General features: G+C 68.2%; 1 protein-coding gene across 1 annotated transcript; it reads left to right on the forward strand.

Annotated features, from left to right (window-relative positions):
* Positions 1–584: 584 nt before the first annotated feature.
* On the forward strand, positions 585–16,117 carry PLEKHH3 (pleckstrin homology, MyTH4 and FERM domain containing H3). The gene is made up of 13 exons (XM_026654826.2): positions 585–851; positions 6,570–6,625; positions 8,807–8,901; positions 9,573–9,767; positions 10,157–10,314; positions 10,602–10,725; positions 11,452–11,749; positions 12,457–12,664; positions 13,038–13,174; positions 13,556–13,676; positions 14,045–14,494; positions 14,961–15,152; positions 15,360–16,117. Exons 1-13 carry the CDS (start codon positions 705–707, stop codon positions 15,555–15,557), a joined length of 2,379 nt encoding a protein of 792 aa, XP_026510611.1. The 5' UTR covers positions 585–704; the 3' UTR covers positions 15,558–16,117.
* Positions 16,118–17,401: the final 1,284 nt, after the last annotated feature.

The raw sequence follows: 17,401 nt of genomic DNA on the forward strand, positions 1-17,401 counted from the left end.
CACAGCTGGGGGGGGGGGAGTGGGTGGCTGTGAATTCTCACCCTGGCACCCTCTGCTCTGCAAGGCTCGTAGGGAGGGGGGAGCATGTCCCCTTCCCCCCCAGGGGCACCTGTCTCTCAGCGGGGGCGGGCGGAAGGACTCCTGCTGGCTTGGGGGGGGCGGGGTGGGGGGGGGGGGGGTTGCTATGGCAGGGTGAGCTGCCCAGTGGGGTCCCAGCGCTGGAAGCCAAAGGCCCCTACCCAGGGGCCAAGCTCGCCCCCGAACACTCAGACGCTCTTTGCTTGGACGGGGAGGGGGGGGGGTGAATCACAGACACAAGGGCCCGGATTTTCCCGCGGGGAGCGCGCTGGGGGTGGGGGCACCGTGCCCGGCAGGCGCAGGGCGCGGCAGGTCCGCGCTCCTCCGGGGCAGGGGCCCCCCCCCGGCGCGGCACATGATGCAAGCGGCCGCGGCGGCAGGCGGGGCTCCTCGGGCACCTGCCGAGCGATTGGCCGGGTCCCATGACGCGCCGGCCCCCGCCCCGCCCGGGGGCGGAGGGAACCGGCCGGGTCCCCCCCAGCCGGAGCCGGGGGAGCGGCCCGCGAGAGGCCGAGGGCGCCCGGGCGGATCAGGGCTGCGCAGCGCGCAGGGCTCCCCGGCCCGACGGGCGCGCAGCGCAGCGCAGCGCCCGCCCTGCCCGGAGCGGCTGGTGCCCGGGCGGGGGGATGCCGTTCCCGGGCGGGCTCTGGTGGCTGGTGTGCTGCCGGCAGGGCTTCACCCTGCTCCGGCGGGACTATGGCGAGCCGGACAAGGAGCCGGACGGGGAGGCCGAGGAGGAATCGTCCTTCGAGCTGCGGAGCAAAGGAGCCCAGGTGGGTGCCCAGCGCTCTGCGCCCCCGGGGCTGGACGCGGCTGCTCCGGGCGCTTTCCGCTGGGGCCAGAACGTGGGACGGTCCCGGGGGCCAGGCCGCTTCCCGCTGCCCCCGCCGTCCGTGCGCGCTGCGGGCTCCTTCCCTGGGAACGTGTCTCGGCCCGGGACGGTCCCGAGCTGCGCTCAGCCCCGGAGAGGGGCCCGGCTAGCCGGAGCGCACGGCTCTGGTGCCCGAGGCGCCCTGCACGGCAGGGCTTGGCCCCAGAGGGGGCTGAGCGCGCGGGGCCTGGGGTCCCTGTGCCCTGCAGGGAGATGCAGCCCCGGGTCCCTGCCCTGTGCGGGGACCCCCAGCCCCGGCTCAGGGAATCCAGGCACCCCCCGCCCTGCCTCGTCCATGGAGCCCGGGCGCCCTCAGCCTGACAGCTCTTTGGGGAAGGGGTGGCACAGACCCTGGGGCACCCCACTCCCAGCACCCCTAAGGCAGGGAGCTGGCATCAAACTGTAGATCAGGAGAGTTGGGCGTCCGTTGGGTCCTAGCTTCCTTGGGCGCCTGCCACCCCAATAGCGTGGCTCGTGCCAGCCCTGTCGAGGGACCCTGCTGGGGGTGCATTGGGACTCAGAGGTCTCCCCAAGGCTCTGTTATGCCCGTCCTATCAGGGGTGGCCTAGGAAGGGTCGTGGGCCCTTCTGGCAGGTGGAGCTGAACTTACAGCCCCTTCACCCTGGCTGCAGGGACCCTTCTCCAGTAGCAGGGAAAGGCTGGAGTTGTCCCATCGCCCTGGGTTGGGCCTGCAAGCGCTGTGTGGCAGTGCCCGCGGGCAGGTCGGTCTGGCTCTGAGCTCACTGCTGGGCGTTTGATTTGCCCCCCGGCGGGTTACACCATGTTGCTTTGAATTAGTTTCCCAGCCCTTTCCTAGCAGCCTGCACTAGAGTCCCCTCTTCACACCTTCCCAGGCAGGCAGCGCCATCCCCCCCTAGCTCCGTGGAGCCGACGTGCTGAGGCATGCACCCCTGAGCTGGCTGCAGGCTGTCAGCAAATGTTGCTGAACTTCTCGCGGCGGTTAGAGGGGCTGGCTGGGCCCTGGGGGCCCTGGCTCGATTTCCTGGCTCAGCCCCAGGCTCCCAGTGCCACCCTGGATAAGTAGCTCCTGGCCGGGTTTACAGCCTGCTGCTGAGTTCTCCTGAAAAGTGTGGCCCATCTTTCTGGGCCTTGGTTCCTGTTCCTCCCTTGTTCCCGCAGACAGCTCTTTGGGGGCAGGGCCTGTGTCTCCCTGTGTCTGTGCAGAACTTGGCTCTGATCTGGGGGTGCTGGTAGCAGGACTGGATCCTGCCCCTCCCCCCCCGTCTCAGTGGGGTCTGTGCAGAGCCTGGCGTGACAAGGCCGGGGTCTGTCTGGGGCCTGCTGTTGCTCACTGGCCATTTCCCTTCCAAGGGCCTAAAAGGGGAGAAGTCCCAGGCCTGTTTCCTTTCGGGGGGGACCTCGTCCCAGGCTTTCTGGAAGTCCATGTCTGCTGTCCACTGGTGCGCCCTTGGCCGTGGGTTAGCCAACCCCCTTGGGGAATTCTCACAAACTGCGGAGATAAAGAGGCTGTGTGCAGGGCAGTTGTTATGCCCACCTAAGACCACGCTGCCCTCCCGGGATGGTGTGTGCAGGAGGGGCATGGGATCCTATCTGACTTGCTGTCGCTCTTGTGGCTGGTGCACAGGGTGTGTGTGTGTGTGTGTGTGCGCGTCCGTCCCGGGACCTGGCCCAGCCCAGCAAGGTGATCTCAGCGGAGACGCGTGTGGTGCTGCCGATGGGGAGGGGAGCCCTGTGCTGCCACCACTCGTCTGGGGCTCCCCAGAGACCTGGCTCATCCTGGGCCTTAAATAGAGGATTCTGGGCTGTCGAAAGGGGCCAGAATCCTTCACGTAACCCCAGAACAAACAGTGTCTCCCCCTGCTAGCTGCCAGCGCCCCAGTCCACACCAGGCAGCTGCTCCCAGCCAGGGGAGGGGGCGATGGAGGGAACTGGGGCCAGCCCTGGAGGACAGAGAGGGCTGGTCTCTGTACCCTGAGTTCTGTGTTCCAGGCCTGCGCTGGGCCAAGGCCCCCCGACTGCTGCTCACTGGCTAAGGAGCCTGGGGTCTGTTCTGGGTGCAGGGGGAGTAGGGGCTGCTGCTTTCCTCCTGGAAGGACCCAGGTGATCCTGCCCCTTTAATGCCACTTGGTGCTGTAATTCAGAGCATGTGAGAGCTGCCGCGGGGGCCCCGGTGCCGGGCCCCTGGGGGCCGAATGCGTGAACTAGGAGCTAATCCTGGACCCACGTCACCCGTCTGATCACCCCATGCGGCCGCCTCTCAGTGCACAGGCTCAGATCTCTGGAGTTCTATCTGCCCGACGGAGGAAGGCGGGGTGGAGGGGAAGGAGAGGTGTCCCTGCTGCCCCAGGGCTGCTGCTGGGAGGTGCTGGTGGATGGAGCCAAGTGCCCCTGCAAATTCCTGGCTAACCAGAATGACCAGGGGGCGGCGCTGTGCGTGTGCATGTGAGGTGGGGTGTGGGGGGGGCGCTGGGGGTATGAGCGGGCCTGGGATGGGGAGGGGCTCTGGGCGTGTGAGTGGGCCCCGGGGGGGCGTGGGGTGTGTGAGCGGGCCCAGGAGGGAGCGGTGTGTCAGTTGCTGGCCATGTGAGTCGAAGACGTAGCTGGAGCTGGCCCAGACTAGGCAGGCCTGGCACACTGCAGCCTCCAGGCAGTGCCCCTGGGTTCGGTGTCACGGCTGCAGGGGGCTGAGGCGTGGGGAGGGCCCTGCGTCTGGGCAGTGATTAGGGGCATCCCCCATCTGGAGCGATCGCTGCCCTTGGTGCCTGGAGCCGGTGGGTGGGGGCAGGGATTGGGTAGCTCTGTCCCTCTTGGCCCAGACGTGGTGTGCCCAACGGCTCGAGGGTGCTGGGGGTCCCGGGTACTGAGCCAGGGTCCCCCCATTCCCCAGCCTGTCCTGGGGCCTGAGCCCTGGTGCTGACCTGTCTCTCCCAGCAGGGTCCTGGCTGGGGAACCACGGGCCGAGAGTCCCCGCGTGTCAGCGGCTCTCTCCCTCGGTGACGTGGGGGCTGCCAGCAGGGCCCTCGCCAGGGCGCTGCCGCGGGAGGCTCGGGAGCCATCAGACGCCGGGGCCCAGAGTGGATGAGCTGAGGCCTTGTCTCTGACAGACAAGGCAGAGCCTGTGGGAGAGAGGAGCTGCCCACCCTGCTCCGGGGCAGGGAGCAGCAGGGCTGGGGTCCCGAATCCCAGGGCAGAGGCCCATGGTTGTGCAGCAGAGAGACCGGCCAGGCCTGTGAAATGCCAGCCGCGACCAAACGGCTTTGCAGGGTCCCAGTGGCTTTACGGGGCCCTTGGGCTGCCCCAGGGCTTTGCGCGGAGCTGCCAGCTCCGGATGGTGCCCAGGCTACGGGGCGGCTGTTCCTCTTTGCCATCAGAGCCCGGCAGAGTGAGGCTCAGTACCGGTACGGGCGTGGCGGGGCCGTCCCAGGGGTGCGCGGAGACAGGTCATATTGCAGTGCAGGGTCTAGCAGCGCCTGCGGCTGCTTCCTCCCAGCCTGGGGAAGCTGCTGCTTTGCCCTGGGGCTGCCCTGTGTGAAGGAGGCTGATAACACTGGGGACTCCCTGCTGTTTGATAAGGAGACTTCGTGCTTCCCCTTCCCCAAGGCCTGTGCAAAGGGGAGCCGGCTCGGGGGCCGAGAGCGCTGGTGACTGCTCTGCCTCCGCGGTCTGGGCTGAGCAGCGCTGGGCCCTGCCCCCCCGTGCGGTCTGTGGTGAAGACGTTATCAAACCACGACGGGTCACGTGCTGCCTGGGGCGTGGCTGCCCGCCGTGCCCTGCTGGGGCCCCCGTGAGCACCTGTCTGCACAGGCCGAGTTCCCGGCCAAGGCACAGGGCTGATACGTGTGGGGCTGTTGCCTGGCACACGGGGCTGGGGAGCTGGGGTCCCAGACTCCGTGCGGTGCAGCTGGAGAGGGTGCAAAGGAAACTGGTGCCCCTCTGTTATACACACCTGGGCACCTGTCACCGTTCAGCTCCCCAGGACTTGCCATCAGTATGGGCCATGATACCCCTCGTCGCCCCGGGGGCAGAGCCCAGTGGCAGCTGCCCAGATGTGGCTTGTGGGGAGCCCGTGGGGTGGTTCAGAGGGAGCTGTCTCTTTAAGGGGGGCTGTGGGTTTGTAGGGGCCCTTTCTCTGGGGCTGATGAGCGTTTGCCCTGCTGGGGAGGCAGGTGGCAGAGCCGAAGGAGTCTGGGCAGCAGCCTCGCCAAGCACCCCACGGACCAGCCCCAGCTGTGCTGCCCCCCCCTCGCCCCCCATCGTGGGAGCCGCCGCCCCAGCCCTGCACGCTGGGGCCTGGCTCCTGCCTGTTATTTATATCGCTGGGAAAGAGCCCGCGGCTCCCCCGCAGCTGGGAGGCAGCCAAGGCCCCGCGGCTCGGCCGAGGATCTTCCGGGAAGCTGTTCGGGGAGTGGGGAAAATCCTTCCCTGCTCTGTGGCTGGGCGCAAGGGGGCCTCAGCCAGACCCCACCCCCAGTGCTGCAGGGACTGAACCGAGCCAGGCCGCCAGTGCAGGGGCTCCGGTGATATTGGTAACAGGTGCTGCTAATGCCACAGGTCAGCCGAGCGCCCGTCCCCCCGGGCCGCTTCTCAGTACCTGCTGGAGCTCCCCCTCCCCCTCACCTCTCCCCGGCTCTATTTTTAGCTGCAGCCTCCTTTCCTTTGCATCCAGTCGCTAGCATGCCCCCCCCACCCCAAAACTGTGACTGGCCCATCAACTCCTCCCTTGCAGACAGGGCAGGGGACTTCCTTGTGGGGGTTTGTTCTTACTCTGTCTACATCTGCCAGTGCCCCTCCCTCCCAACCTGCAGCCCCCTGGTGCCCCAGCCCTGGGCTCCCCCCCCCCCCCCCCCCGGCTGGACTGGTGCCCCTCATTCACAGACCCCTGCTAGCCCAGCCCTGGGCTTCCCCCCCAGCTCTGCCAGTGCCTCTCACTCCTGGCCCACAGGCCATTGGTATCTGAGCCCTGGCCTTCCCCCTACATTCCTCCAGCTCTCACGGTGCCCCTCAGTCCTGACTTGCGGCCCCTTGCTTTCCCTGCCCTGCTCTCCCCCTCCACTTTGGAACAGTGGGACTTTCTAGTCTGGGGGGTGCCCCCCACCTGAGCTCTGCTGATGCCCCTTGGTGCTGCCTGCAGCCCAGCAGTCTGGGGTGTCACAGGCCCAGAGCAGGGAGGGATGGGGCGTCGGTAAAGCCAAGCCCTGCAGCTGGGGAGGATCCAGCACCTGTCCGGCTGCTGGGCTGGGGACTCTGCCGGTGGCTCTTGCTGTGCAGAGCCCCCTTGATGCAGGCGGGAAGTCGGTGGCCCCAGTGACAATGGGACTTTGTGCCGTGAGCGTGTTACTCAGCAGCAGTCTTGTGCAATGCTGCACGAGTCAGAGCCTGGCGGGGTTGGCTGAGGATACGGGGCCAGCTCACCTGGCCACAGCCCCTGAGCCCGGGCGGGATGGGCCCCAGGCCTGGCCGGGGGTGGGGGTAGGGATGGGCTGGCTTTGTGGCTCACTCACCTCCTTCTTTCATGTGGAAGTGGCTTGGGGTGCGGACGGTGCGGGGCTGAGTAGGGGCGGGGTAGGTGTGTGTGGGGGGTTCACGCGCCTGGCTGGGGATCTGGGACTCTAACGGTGCCTCTGCCTTTGCTCCCCAGGGGCCGCTGCAGCTGAGCCTGACCCAGCCCGTCCGCACCAGCAGCGGCTCCGAACGGTGAGTGACCTGGGCCAGCTTGGCTCCTGCTCCCCTGGAATGGCCCGGCAGTGTCCGGAAACCTGGCGTGGGGCCCAGGTTAAACGCCGCCAGGAATGGCCGCTGGTTTGGCCCCTTGGCTCGTGTGCTCCTTGAGCACTGGGCCCTGCTCCCGCTGCCCGGCCCTGCCGATAACCAGCTGCCATGTGCCTAGCCCCTGGCATGGTGCCGCCTTCCCCGGGAGCCTCGCAGCCAGGCCGGGGGGCTGGTGGCACAGGGCCCCTGCTGGGCCCCCTGCCCTCTTTGCCAATAGGAGGCTGAGGCCCTGCTCCTTGCCCCTGGCCCTGCCCTCTAGTGATGACACCGCTAGCCCATGTCTGCCATCCCCTCTGGGCCCCTCTCCCCGGGGTGGAGCTGGCTCGCTGTGGTACCCAGCCCTGACCCCATGTGCCCCCATCCCGGGCAGATGATCTGGCCTGTGTCCACTCCCAGATGGTCTGAGCTCCCCCCAGGCTCTGCCCCTGCTGAGCCGGCGCGGGGGTCACAGGGCACCCGGTGGGTATTGGCTTTGCCGGAAGGGGAGGCTGTTGCGGGGCAGTGCCCAGGCACCAGCCCATCGGCGCTTGGCTCCGCGGGCGGCCCAGGCTCTCTGCAGCGGATCCCGCTGCCTGGCCCTCCCGGAAGTGACTCACGGCTCATCTGTTGCCCACCTGGGCCTTGGTTGTGTGTGGGATGGGGGAGGGGAGCAGCTCCTTATCCAGATGGCAGGCTGGGGGCGGGGCAGGGCCTCGCTGGCTCCCTGGGCCTGGGTCACGGCCCCCAGCCCTGCTCCTTGCCTGGCCCTGGCCTTTATCATCTGCTCAGACAGCAAGGGCAGGTCTCCACCACTGTGCCCCCTACCCCACGTATGGGGGGAGGAGAGACAGCATAGTTTAGTGGGTAGAGCAGGGGAGCTGGGAGCCAGGACTCCTGGGTTCTCTCCCCGGCTCTGGGATGGGAGTGGGGTCGTGTGTGTGTATGTTTGGGGATGGAGGAGGCTGAGAATCAGACCTGACTCTTGGGGCAACCTTGGGCATGTTACCGCCCTTCTCTGCCTCAGTTTCTCCCCTGCGGTGTGGAGATCCGAGTGGCTGCCCCAGGAGCTGTTGGGACGCTCGAAGCCTGTAACAATGCCTGGTTGCTGTGAGGGAGCCGCCCCGGGTCTGCACCCAGGGGGGGTTGCAGGCAGGGCCCTTGGAATCACAATGGGCTGAGCAGAGCCAGGAACTAGAATGCTGCTGCTGGGGTCCGGAGGGCTGTGTCAGGGCCCCGCAGTGGGGGTGGGGGTGGGGGTGTCTGGTTTGGGCGGCAGGGTCAGGGCCCCGTGGGGTGGGGGGGGGGGGGGCGGGGGCGGGGCCCGGGGGGGGGGAGGGGGGGGGGTCTGGTTTGGGCGGCAGGGTCAGGGCCCTGCAGTGCCGGCGACGCTGCCCGCTCAGCCGCTGCCACCAGCATTTTTCTGGTGGTTCATTTTCCAAATTCCTTGGCAGGCCGTGAGTGCGAGCGGGTTATTTTTAGCCGGGGTTATCTGCATCCGACGGCTCGGCTGCTTTCCCACCAGGCGGGAGGGGAGACGAGGGGGGTCATTCCCCTCTGGATTGGACTGGGTCACCCGCGCCCCCGCACCGCTGCGTGTGAGCCATGCACAGTCACTGCGGGGGGGTCATCAGGGGCTGAGGGCCCCTCTTCTAGTCTTGGCCGAGGCCAGGTGCTTGGGGTTAGACCCCCCGGGGTGGGGCTGGCTTTCGCAGTGGTTTGTTAGGAGGGCTGGGATGACGTGAGGCATGAATCCCCCTCCCCTGCCAGGGCTCCTCCCAGACTCCTTGGTGGGACCTTGGGAGCTGGGGCATTGGCAGGGTCTCCCAACGTGCCCGTTGGGCTGCACTGGGGGTGCCACCTGTCTCCCCTCAGGCCAAGGCAGGCGGGCTGCTGCCCCCTCTGGGGCCAGCGCTGCCCCCTGAGCCCCCTTTCTCTGTGCCCCCTGTCTGTAGCCCCAGCTTGGCCATGAGCCTCAGGGGCTGAGTGGTGCTGCTGCCACGTGGCCTGTGCCAGCCTGGTACCCCCAGGCAAGGAGCTGAACCCTGGCTGTGCCAAGCAGGGTGCGCAGGTCCCTGAGGGGACTGGCTGGTCCTGGGGCCTCTCGCTCACCTCCTGTCTTGGTCCCAGGTCTCTGCCGGTCTCGGAGGAGATGCGCAGCCTCATCACGGAGAAGGGGCCAGGGCCGGGGCCAGTGGAGGAGGATCCTGATGCCATCGTGAAAGGTGGGTGAGGGGCTGGGGGAACCCAAGGGGCAGACGGACGCTTGGGCAGTTCCCTGCTTCCCGCGGTGGATCCCTGCGGACGGGGAGGGCTCCACGCTGGCCCAGACCCTGAGCCAGCCCCATGGGGATTTGAACCTGGGGCTCCAAGGACCCTGGGGTCTTGAACCTCAGACACTCCCCCTCCTCCCCCCGGCTCCCATTTCTCTGGGCTGAGGCTGCAGGTGCTGGCGGGGGGCGTGGAGGCCCTGAAGGCCCCAGCACGGCCATGTCATGGCCAGGACCAGCCGGCTTCCTGTGGTTGCATAAGGCGCTGGCCAGACGTGAGCGGCGGCTCCCCGGCCCCCCGAGCTGTAACGTGGGGGAGCCACAGCCAGGCCGGCTCTGCCTGCAGCCCTGCCCCACAGCTGCCAAGGGGGCTCTGTAGCCGTGCGGGGGTCCCTCAGGGGCTGGACTGCACAGCAGGCACATGGAGGGTGGGTCCTGGCTGCCCACTGCCCCTCAGGTCAGCTCAGTCCCTTCCCCCGCACCCTCTCCCTGGAGAGGCCCCTGTGTGGCGGGGGCCCGAGGGGCTGCAAACAGCCAGAACTGCCCTGGTGCGGGGGGACCGGCTGGCGGGGAGCCGGGGTGGTGCTGGGCCCTGGGGGAACTCACCCCATTCTCTGTCCCCCCAGGCTGGCTGCAGAGGGAGGCGCGGGGGGGCGTGAAGGGCCCGTGGATCCGGCCCCGGAAATACTGGTTTGTGCTGACCCAGGACTCCCTGGATTACTACAGCGGCAGCGAGGTGGGAGCCAGGCGCCTGGGCACCCTGGTGCTCACCAGCCTCTGCTCCGTGCAGTGGCCCGACAAGCAGACCTACAAGGAGACGGGTATGGGTCCTGGCCCCCGGCCAGTGGCGCGGACGCCAGGGAGGGGTTGTGGGCAGGGTTCATCCTCCCGGAGGGCGTCAGTCTGGGACACGGATCTCACCGGTGTCCCCATGCAGAGCTGCTGGGAAAGAGCGTGTCTAGCTCGGCGTTCAGCGCTTCCCCCCGGGTTGCATGTGGCTCCCTGGCGGGGGCAGCTCTAGATGCTAGCCCCCGCCCCTGGGCCCAGCTGGGGGTGGCAAGGCCTGGGCCCAGCCGCTGGTGCAGGGGGCCAGGTCTGAAGGGCCCATCCTGCTTTCTGGAGCTGGCTTCTGGCTGGGGGGAAGCAGGAGGGGGCTTGGGGCTGGTGGCCTGGGGCCCTGCGGCCTGCGTGAGCGCTCTGCCCTTCGCAGGCTACTGGAGCGTGACGGTGTTTGGCCGGAAGCACTGCTACCGTCTGTACACCGAGCACCTGAACGAGGCCGTGCACTGGGTGTGTGCCGTGCAGAAGGTGATCCACAGCAAGGCCCCCGTGCAGACGCCCACGCAGCTGCTCATGCACGACATCGAGGTGAGGCCGGGAGGGGGGCGTGTTTGGCCAGCCCGTGGCTCCCCCAGGACCCTCCTCTCCCCTTGCCACAGCCCTGGCCGGCTCCCAGCCCTTGGGCGGGGAAGCTGCTGCCGGACGATCACTGGCTCCCCGTGACCCCCCCAAACCATGGCCTGCAGCGCACGGTGCCTGGGTGCAGAGCAGAGCCCCTCGGGACGGGAACCCAGAGCCCCAGCCCCTGCCTTTGCTGTGCCCGTCTGTGCCCCGCCACCTGCCCTGCAGCCCCGGCTGCGCCTTTGTCTCCCCAGGAGAACCGCGGGAGCCCGGAGATCCTGGAGCAGATCTATCGCTGCAACCCGGTCCTGCGCTACACCAGCAGCCCGCTCTATGCGCCCCTGCTGCCCTTCCCGTACGGCAGCTCCGACCAAAGCGGTGAGCGGGCGCGGGCGGGGCCCAGCTCTGCGGCTCCCTGGGAGGGGGGCCAGGGCTGGATGTGCTGCCCGGGGCTCCGTGGACGGGGGGGGGTGGGCCTGCCCCGCCCCATGAACACAGGGCTCCGTGGACGGGGGGAGTGCCACCCCATGAATGGGGGGCTCAGGGAGTGGAAGAGCCTCCCCCTTGTGGGCCCAGCAGACGTGGCTGCCAGGTGTCTCCGGGCTCTCGGCTGGGCTGCTGCCCAGGCCCCTGCGTGTCTGTCTCATGATTCTCACGTGGCGGCTCTCACGGAAGGTGCTGCCTGGGCCCTGCGCCCAGCATGGGGGCAGGGCCCAGCCAACGCTGCCTTGGGCTCCCTCTGTCCCCGGGGCTGGGCACAGCGCTCCTGCAGGGCAGGAAGAGGCTGGGTTGCTGCCAGGAGCCGAGCTGGGCTCTGACCCACCCACCAGCCCAGATCTTCCCTGCCCTGCTCCGAGCTGCCAGGGGAGCAGGCCCAGCGTCTGTGCCCCTCTGGGTCGCCATGGTGACACTTGTGTCTGGTAGGGTCTGGGTGGGTGTTTGGTAATGGGGGGGGGCCCCCTTTGGCCCCGGGTCCCCCCCCCCCCAGAGCTCAGTCAGGGCCGAGCTGAGGCTTAGCGAGATCCAGGGACTGGCCCCCGGGAGCCGGGACCCAAACCTGACCTGCCTGGTTCCTGCCCTGTTAACCGAGCCGTCCGCCTCCAGCCCCCGGCCCCCACGGCTACATGACCCTGCGTGACGAGGCCGTGAAGCTCTTCAACTCCCTGCAGCAGCTGGAGTCGGAGCGAGACCCGGTGCCCCTGATCCAGGGCGTCCTGCAGACCTGCCTGGATCTGCAGCCCCTGGTTGACGAGATCTACTGCCAGCTGGTCAAGCAGACCACGGAGCCGCCGGCGCCCGGGGGGCCAGGCAACCTGCGCTACTGGCAGCTGCTCACCTGCATGAGCTGCACCTTCCTGCCCTCCCCACCTGTCCTGCGCTACCTGCGCTTCCACCTGGGCAGGCAAGTGCAGGGGTGTGGGGCGTGCACCCCAGGGGAGAATGCTGCTGGTGCTGGGCCTGGGGACCCAGAGGAGGGGGGCGTGCTGGGCCTTGGGGGAGGGGTGGCAGGGTGCACTGGGCCCTGGGGGCCTGGGGGGGGTGTGAGGCAGTGCATGTGTCTCCGGGCCGTGTACTGGAGGGGTGAAGGGCCTTGCTCTGCAGAGCCCTCGCCCCATGGGGAGCTTGGAACAAGGCCTGGAGCAGAGGGGTACGTGCCCCCTCCACTGGGGCTCTGGCTGCCCTCCTTCCCTATATCTGTGTCTGAGCCCTCGGGCTCAGTGTGATCTTGTGACAGTGAGTGCCGTGGGCTAACGGTGCTAGGCGCCATGTCTGCCTTCCCAGTCCTGTCAGCAGAGAGCAAATCTGGCTGCTGAAATAGTCTGTGAGCTCCCAGCCAGGCTGCGGGGTGACGGGAACTGTAGTGCGGGTGGGATCCGGGCACCCTGGTCCTGCAGCCCCCAGGGGAGCTGCTGGGGATGGAGCAGCCGCGAGGGCTGCGTGCCAGGCGCCCTTGGTGCAGAGCGAGGGGCAAGGTCCTGTCTCCAGGCCGCCCGTGTTACACCCCCTGTGGCAGAGCTCTGGGGGTCGGGAGTGATGGCGGCCGGACCCCAGAGGCTGGGTTCTGGGCAGCGTGGTTGGTGCTGCTTATTCCCTGATCTTCTCCCACAGGACGGAGCGCGAGTTCCCCGGCTCGGAGATGGCGGAGTACGGGCGCTTCATCGCGGCGGCCCTGGACAAGACCCAGGTGCGGGAGTGCGTCCCCTCGCTGGACGAGATCGTGGTGCTGATCCAGCGGCAGGACATGCTCTGCACCGTGCACTGCCCTGGCACCTCCGCCTGCACCGTGGCCATCAGCTCCCACACCACGGCCGAGGAGGTGAGCAGGGAGTGGGGCAGGGGACGGGCTGTGGGGGGCCCAGCATGGAGGGGCAGCTCCCGACCCCATTGCCCAGGCTGGGGCACCAGGGTTGAGCCGTGAGGGGGCAGGTTTCTGCAGAGTGGAGGGAGCGGGTGACCTCGGGACGCCGGGCCCTGTGTGGGGAGCAGTTGGGCTCAGGGCTGCGGAAAGCAGACTGGGGGCTCCTGTGCAGACCCCAGCTCTGGTGCCCCGGGGCGTGTGGAAGGCGGGTGGGAGCCGCTGGGGGAGCGTCTGGGATTCCCCGCCGTGACCTGTCTGTGTCCCTTTGCAGCCCTGAGCGCCGTGGCCCGGGGCGTGCAGTCACCCCTTGGTTGCCTTTGTCTCGCCCCAGGTGGCCCGAGAGCTGGTGGCTCGGCTGGGCTTGTCTCAGAGCCCCAACGTCTTTGCGCTCTACGAGCAGAGTCGGCACCACGAGCGGCCCGTGGGCAGGGCCACGCTGGTGGCCGACGTCCTCACCAGGTTTGAAAAGTAAATGTCCCCTTGTGCAGCCGTCTTAGTGGGGCCTGGGAGGGAGGACTGGGGGCTGGGAGGGAAAAGGGGTGGAGGGGGTTTGGGGAAACCAGGGGGAGGGGAGCTTGGGGGGATCTGGGGGGGGGGAGGGGGGGGGGCTGGGAGACGGGAGCCCGGAGCTGGGGGGAGCCAGGGGGATGGGAAGGCAAGTGCGCCCATGGGGGAGGGAGGAACCAGTGTGTGGGGGGGGGGGAATGTCAGTTGCCTGGGCCCCATGACGATAGCGCAGTTCTGCCTGGGCCCGGGTGGCTCGTTTGCCCCAGGAGGAGCCTGGGGGGCTGCATGCGTCTGTGGGTCCTGGTGCTAACGGGCGCTGTCTGTCCCTTCGGCCTCGCCCAGCCTGGCAGGGGAGGAGACGACGCAGGACTCGACCTGGAGACTCTGCTTCAAGCACTACGGCTTCCTGGACACGGAGAACGTGCCCCGGGACAGCGTGGAGTTCACCCTCCTCTTCGAGCAGGTAGGAGCCGGGCCCCAGCCTGGGCTGAGCAGGGCGGCTGCTCGTGACGGGGCCCCCAGGGCGCCAGGCGAGTGGGACAGTGCGGCACTCTGAGCTCCTGCCACTGCATTGCCCTGGGGGCATCAGCCCCGCGTCCTGGCCCAGGACCCCCAGTGCTTCCCGACCCAACAGCTGCCGCAGCCCACCCCAGGGGGTTGAAGGGGTTAATGCATGTGGGGTGTGGGGGGCAGGCTACTCACCTGTCTCCCCCCACCCGGGCTGCTCCACAGCTGAATCCCCCCCAAGCCTTTGTTCCCTGCTGGGGCTGCTCCCTGGCTCTCCCCCCTGCCCCGGACTGCTCCCTGGCTGACCCCCCCCCTCCGCTGCAGGCCCACGAGATGGTGATCCGGGGCTACGTGCCCACGTCGGAGGACACGCTGCAGTCCCTGGCCGCCCTGCGCCTGCAGAGCCTCAACAGCGACTTCTCCACGCACGCCCCCGTGCCCCGCCCGGAGGAGCTCTTCCCCGTCCACGCGCTGCACTCCCGCCTCCGGGCCTCCTGCCAGGGTCCGCCCAGGTGCCCCGGTGCCCGCCTCTGCGCGGGGCTGCTGGCCGGCGCCCTGCCCTGGGGCCACTCGCTGGCCAAGCAGCAGGCGGAACAGGACCAGAAGCTGCGGGGCCGCCTGCGCGAGGAGGGCGCCAGCGTGATGGCTGCCATTGTGGACAGGTGGAAGCTGCTGCAGGGCATGGGCCGGGCCGAGGCCATGGCCGCCTACCTGGCGCTGGTGCGGGAGTGGCCAGGATTCGGCTCCACCCTCTTTGACGTCGACTTCCACACGGTGAGCCCCTTCCCTGGGCTGGGGTCCCTGGAGCAGGGTTGTCTCCCCCCCCGGGGCCCTGTACCCTCTGCAGAGCAGCACCGGAGCACAGCACAGCACACGCTTTCTGTAGGACCTACAGAAACAGGAGCTGCTCTGCTTGAGGGGCAGCCATTTTACATCCGCTCTCCTGGGGTTTTGCATGGGGGGTGGGTCACAGCCAGGAGATGAGCATTTCCTGGGGGAGCTCTCTGGGGGCCCACCCCTCAAGTGGCCCTGGCAGCCACCCCACAGGAGACTGAGCCCCACCCGGGCTGGGGGCAGCTGCAGCGTCCCCCCATCATTACCCTGAACTTCTCTGGGGGCATTGAGCAGCCTGACTGGGGTCGGGGGGGCAGGGGATGGAGCTGGGGGGTGATGGGGCCGGTAGGGCCTGGGAATGTGGCAGGGTCCGTGGGGCTGTCCCTGACTCTCTATCTGTCTGCAGAGCCCGGAGGGCAGCTGCCCCCAGCGCCTGTGGCTGGGCGTCGGGGCCAAGGCTGTGTCTCTGTACAAGCCCGGGGAGGCCGAGCCTTTCGACAGCTTCTGCTACGGCCGCATTTCGTCCTTCGGGGTGTCTGACAGCAGCACCTTCCACCTCTCCGTGGGGGACAGGGACCTGCTCTTCGAGTGCTCCCGGGTAAGGCCCTGCACTCCCGCCCCTCCCCACGCAGACGGAGCGAGGTCTCCCTGCAGCACAGGCTGGGTACCCCCCGCAGGAGCCCAGCGCTGGGGGCCTGGGCTGTGCAGTGACACCGGGGGGCCGGGCTGGGGGTGCTAGGCCGGGGGCCGAGCCCAGGCTCCAGGGCACCTCGAGTGCCCCTGACTGGCCTTTGCTCCCCTCCAGGTGGATGAGATCGCCCAGCTCCTGCACACGTACCTCACCAGCCTGGGCACCAGGCAGACGCCCCCACGGGAGGAGCTGGCCGACGGCTGCCGCCCTGGGGACTCACTGGACTCGGGCCTTCCTCCCCCGCAGCAGAGACTGTGCCCAGCAAGCGCGCCCTGGCGGGGCCAGCCCAGCGCAGGCTCCTTCCCCATCTAGCTTGCTGGCCCCGTGTGCCAGCCCAGGTGACGTGCCCTTTGGTGGGCCCCTCCTGCACCAGCAGTGGCCCTGGCGTGTACAGGGGGCCAGGGCCGCCCGCCAGCACTGTGAGAATCCTGGGGATCCGGGCTGGGGAGCTGGGACGTCGGCTGCTGGGGTCTGGTTTGGGCCCCGGGGTCAGAGCCCTGGAACTACGTGGTCCCGAGGAGTTGGACATCCAGTGTGGCGTCTATAGCCCCTGGCTCTGAGCAGGGGTGGAGGGCGGGGGGCGGGCAGAGACTCGCTCCCCCCACTCAGCTGTTGGGTTGCTAGTTTATTTCCTTAATTTATTTGTAGAAATGCCAGCTCCCCGCACTCTCCCTGGCACCCCCAGCTGGGTGCTGCGGGTGCCCAGCCTGGCGGGGACGTGCCAGACGCTGCTTGGCACCTTATTCCTGGCTCTGCCTTGGGGTGCTGGTGTTGGTGTCTTGCCGGCTCGGGGGGACGTTGCTGTGGCGCGACTGGTTTGTCGTGCCCGTCCCCGCCCGGGCTGGGGATTCGCCCTTGCAAGTCCTGCTTGGCTGGTGGGGAAGGTGGGGGTGCCCGGCGGGATCGCCCATGCAGCCCCTGGGTTCTGGTGATGACCTGGGCACCAGCACAGGTGGGCCAGGCTGTGCGGCTGCTTGGGGGCCCTGAGGCTGGCCAGTTGCTGCGGGGGTGGGGTTGGCAGTCTGTTTGCTAGGACCATGGGTGGGAGGTGCAGAGGCTGTGGTGACTTCTCCCAGCACTTGAAGGGTTAAGGGGCCTCTCTCAGGGCTGCCTGCCTGGGGCCGAGCTCCCTGTGGGCAGGTGCTGGGTGGCGTTCGCAGGTGCCTTCACGCTGCTCTGTGCCCTGGCACCGGGCCCCCCGCAGAGCAGATCCCTGCCCTGGGCCCACTGGTAACTTGCAGCGAGTTTCCCCAGGGCTCGAGAGCGCTGGCAGCGGCAGCATCCTGCCTTCCACCCCCATCCGTCCGTCTGTCTGTCTTGTGCACCAAGCACCTTCCCCCTCTCTGCCCCAGAAAGCCGCAGGCGGCCTCTGAGTGGCGGCTTGTTCCCGCGTGGGCCTGTCTCTCTGTGCTGTGCTGGCCAGGCTGCCCTAGAGATGCACTAGCTCCATGTTGGGGGGGGGGGCCCTTCATGGGAGCAGGGGCTCAGGCCTCTCTCTATGTTGCCTCTGTAAAGTTCTTGTTCTTGTTTTTGTAATAAACACCCAAGGAAAGTGCAGAGCCTGCTCTGTTCTGACACGCCGCGGCCCTGGGGCGGGGCTCCCTCGGGGCAAGGGAGGGATGGCAGCCTGGCATCTCTGCTGAACTGCCACTTGTGTCCAGAATCGGGGCCTGCTTTAGTGACCTCCCGTCTCTGTGTCTGTGATGAAAACGGGGCCAGAGCGTAATGAGCGCAGTAGCTCCTGCCTGAGTCTGCAGAGAGCCTGTGCCATTCTCACTGAGGGGGAATTGCCCTGGGCTTCCCAGGCAGTTGGCGACCTCAAGAGCCTAAAGCCTTAACTGTCCCATGTAGCACCCTGGGTGCTCCCCGTGGCCAGCCGGGACAAGGGGCAGGATCTGCTGGAAGCATCTCCCCAGGGGGCCATGCGTGGGTAGCCCAGCTGGGCTGTTGTTTGCCCCCCCATTGGTGAAGGAGTCCTGCCCCAGGTGGGAGGGACAGGCCTGGGGTGCAGGCTGGGGGTGGGTGGGGGGTGTATTGCCCTCTCTGCCACCACGCTCAGTACTGGGGGGCTGGGGCCCTGGATCAGCCTGCAGTGGAGTTAAGCTGCCCACTCACCCTGCAGCGGAGTTAAGCTGCCCACTCACCCTGAGACTTTC

Source organism: Terrapene carolina, unplaced genomic scaffold, assembly GCF_002925995.2.
Source record: "Terrapene carolina triunguis isolate 2854851 unplaced genomic scaffold, T_m_triunguis-2.0 Scaffold193, whole genome shotgun sequence".
Taxonomy (NCBI): Eukaryota; Metazoa; Chordata; order Testudines; family Emydidae; genus Terrapene; species Terrapene triunguis.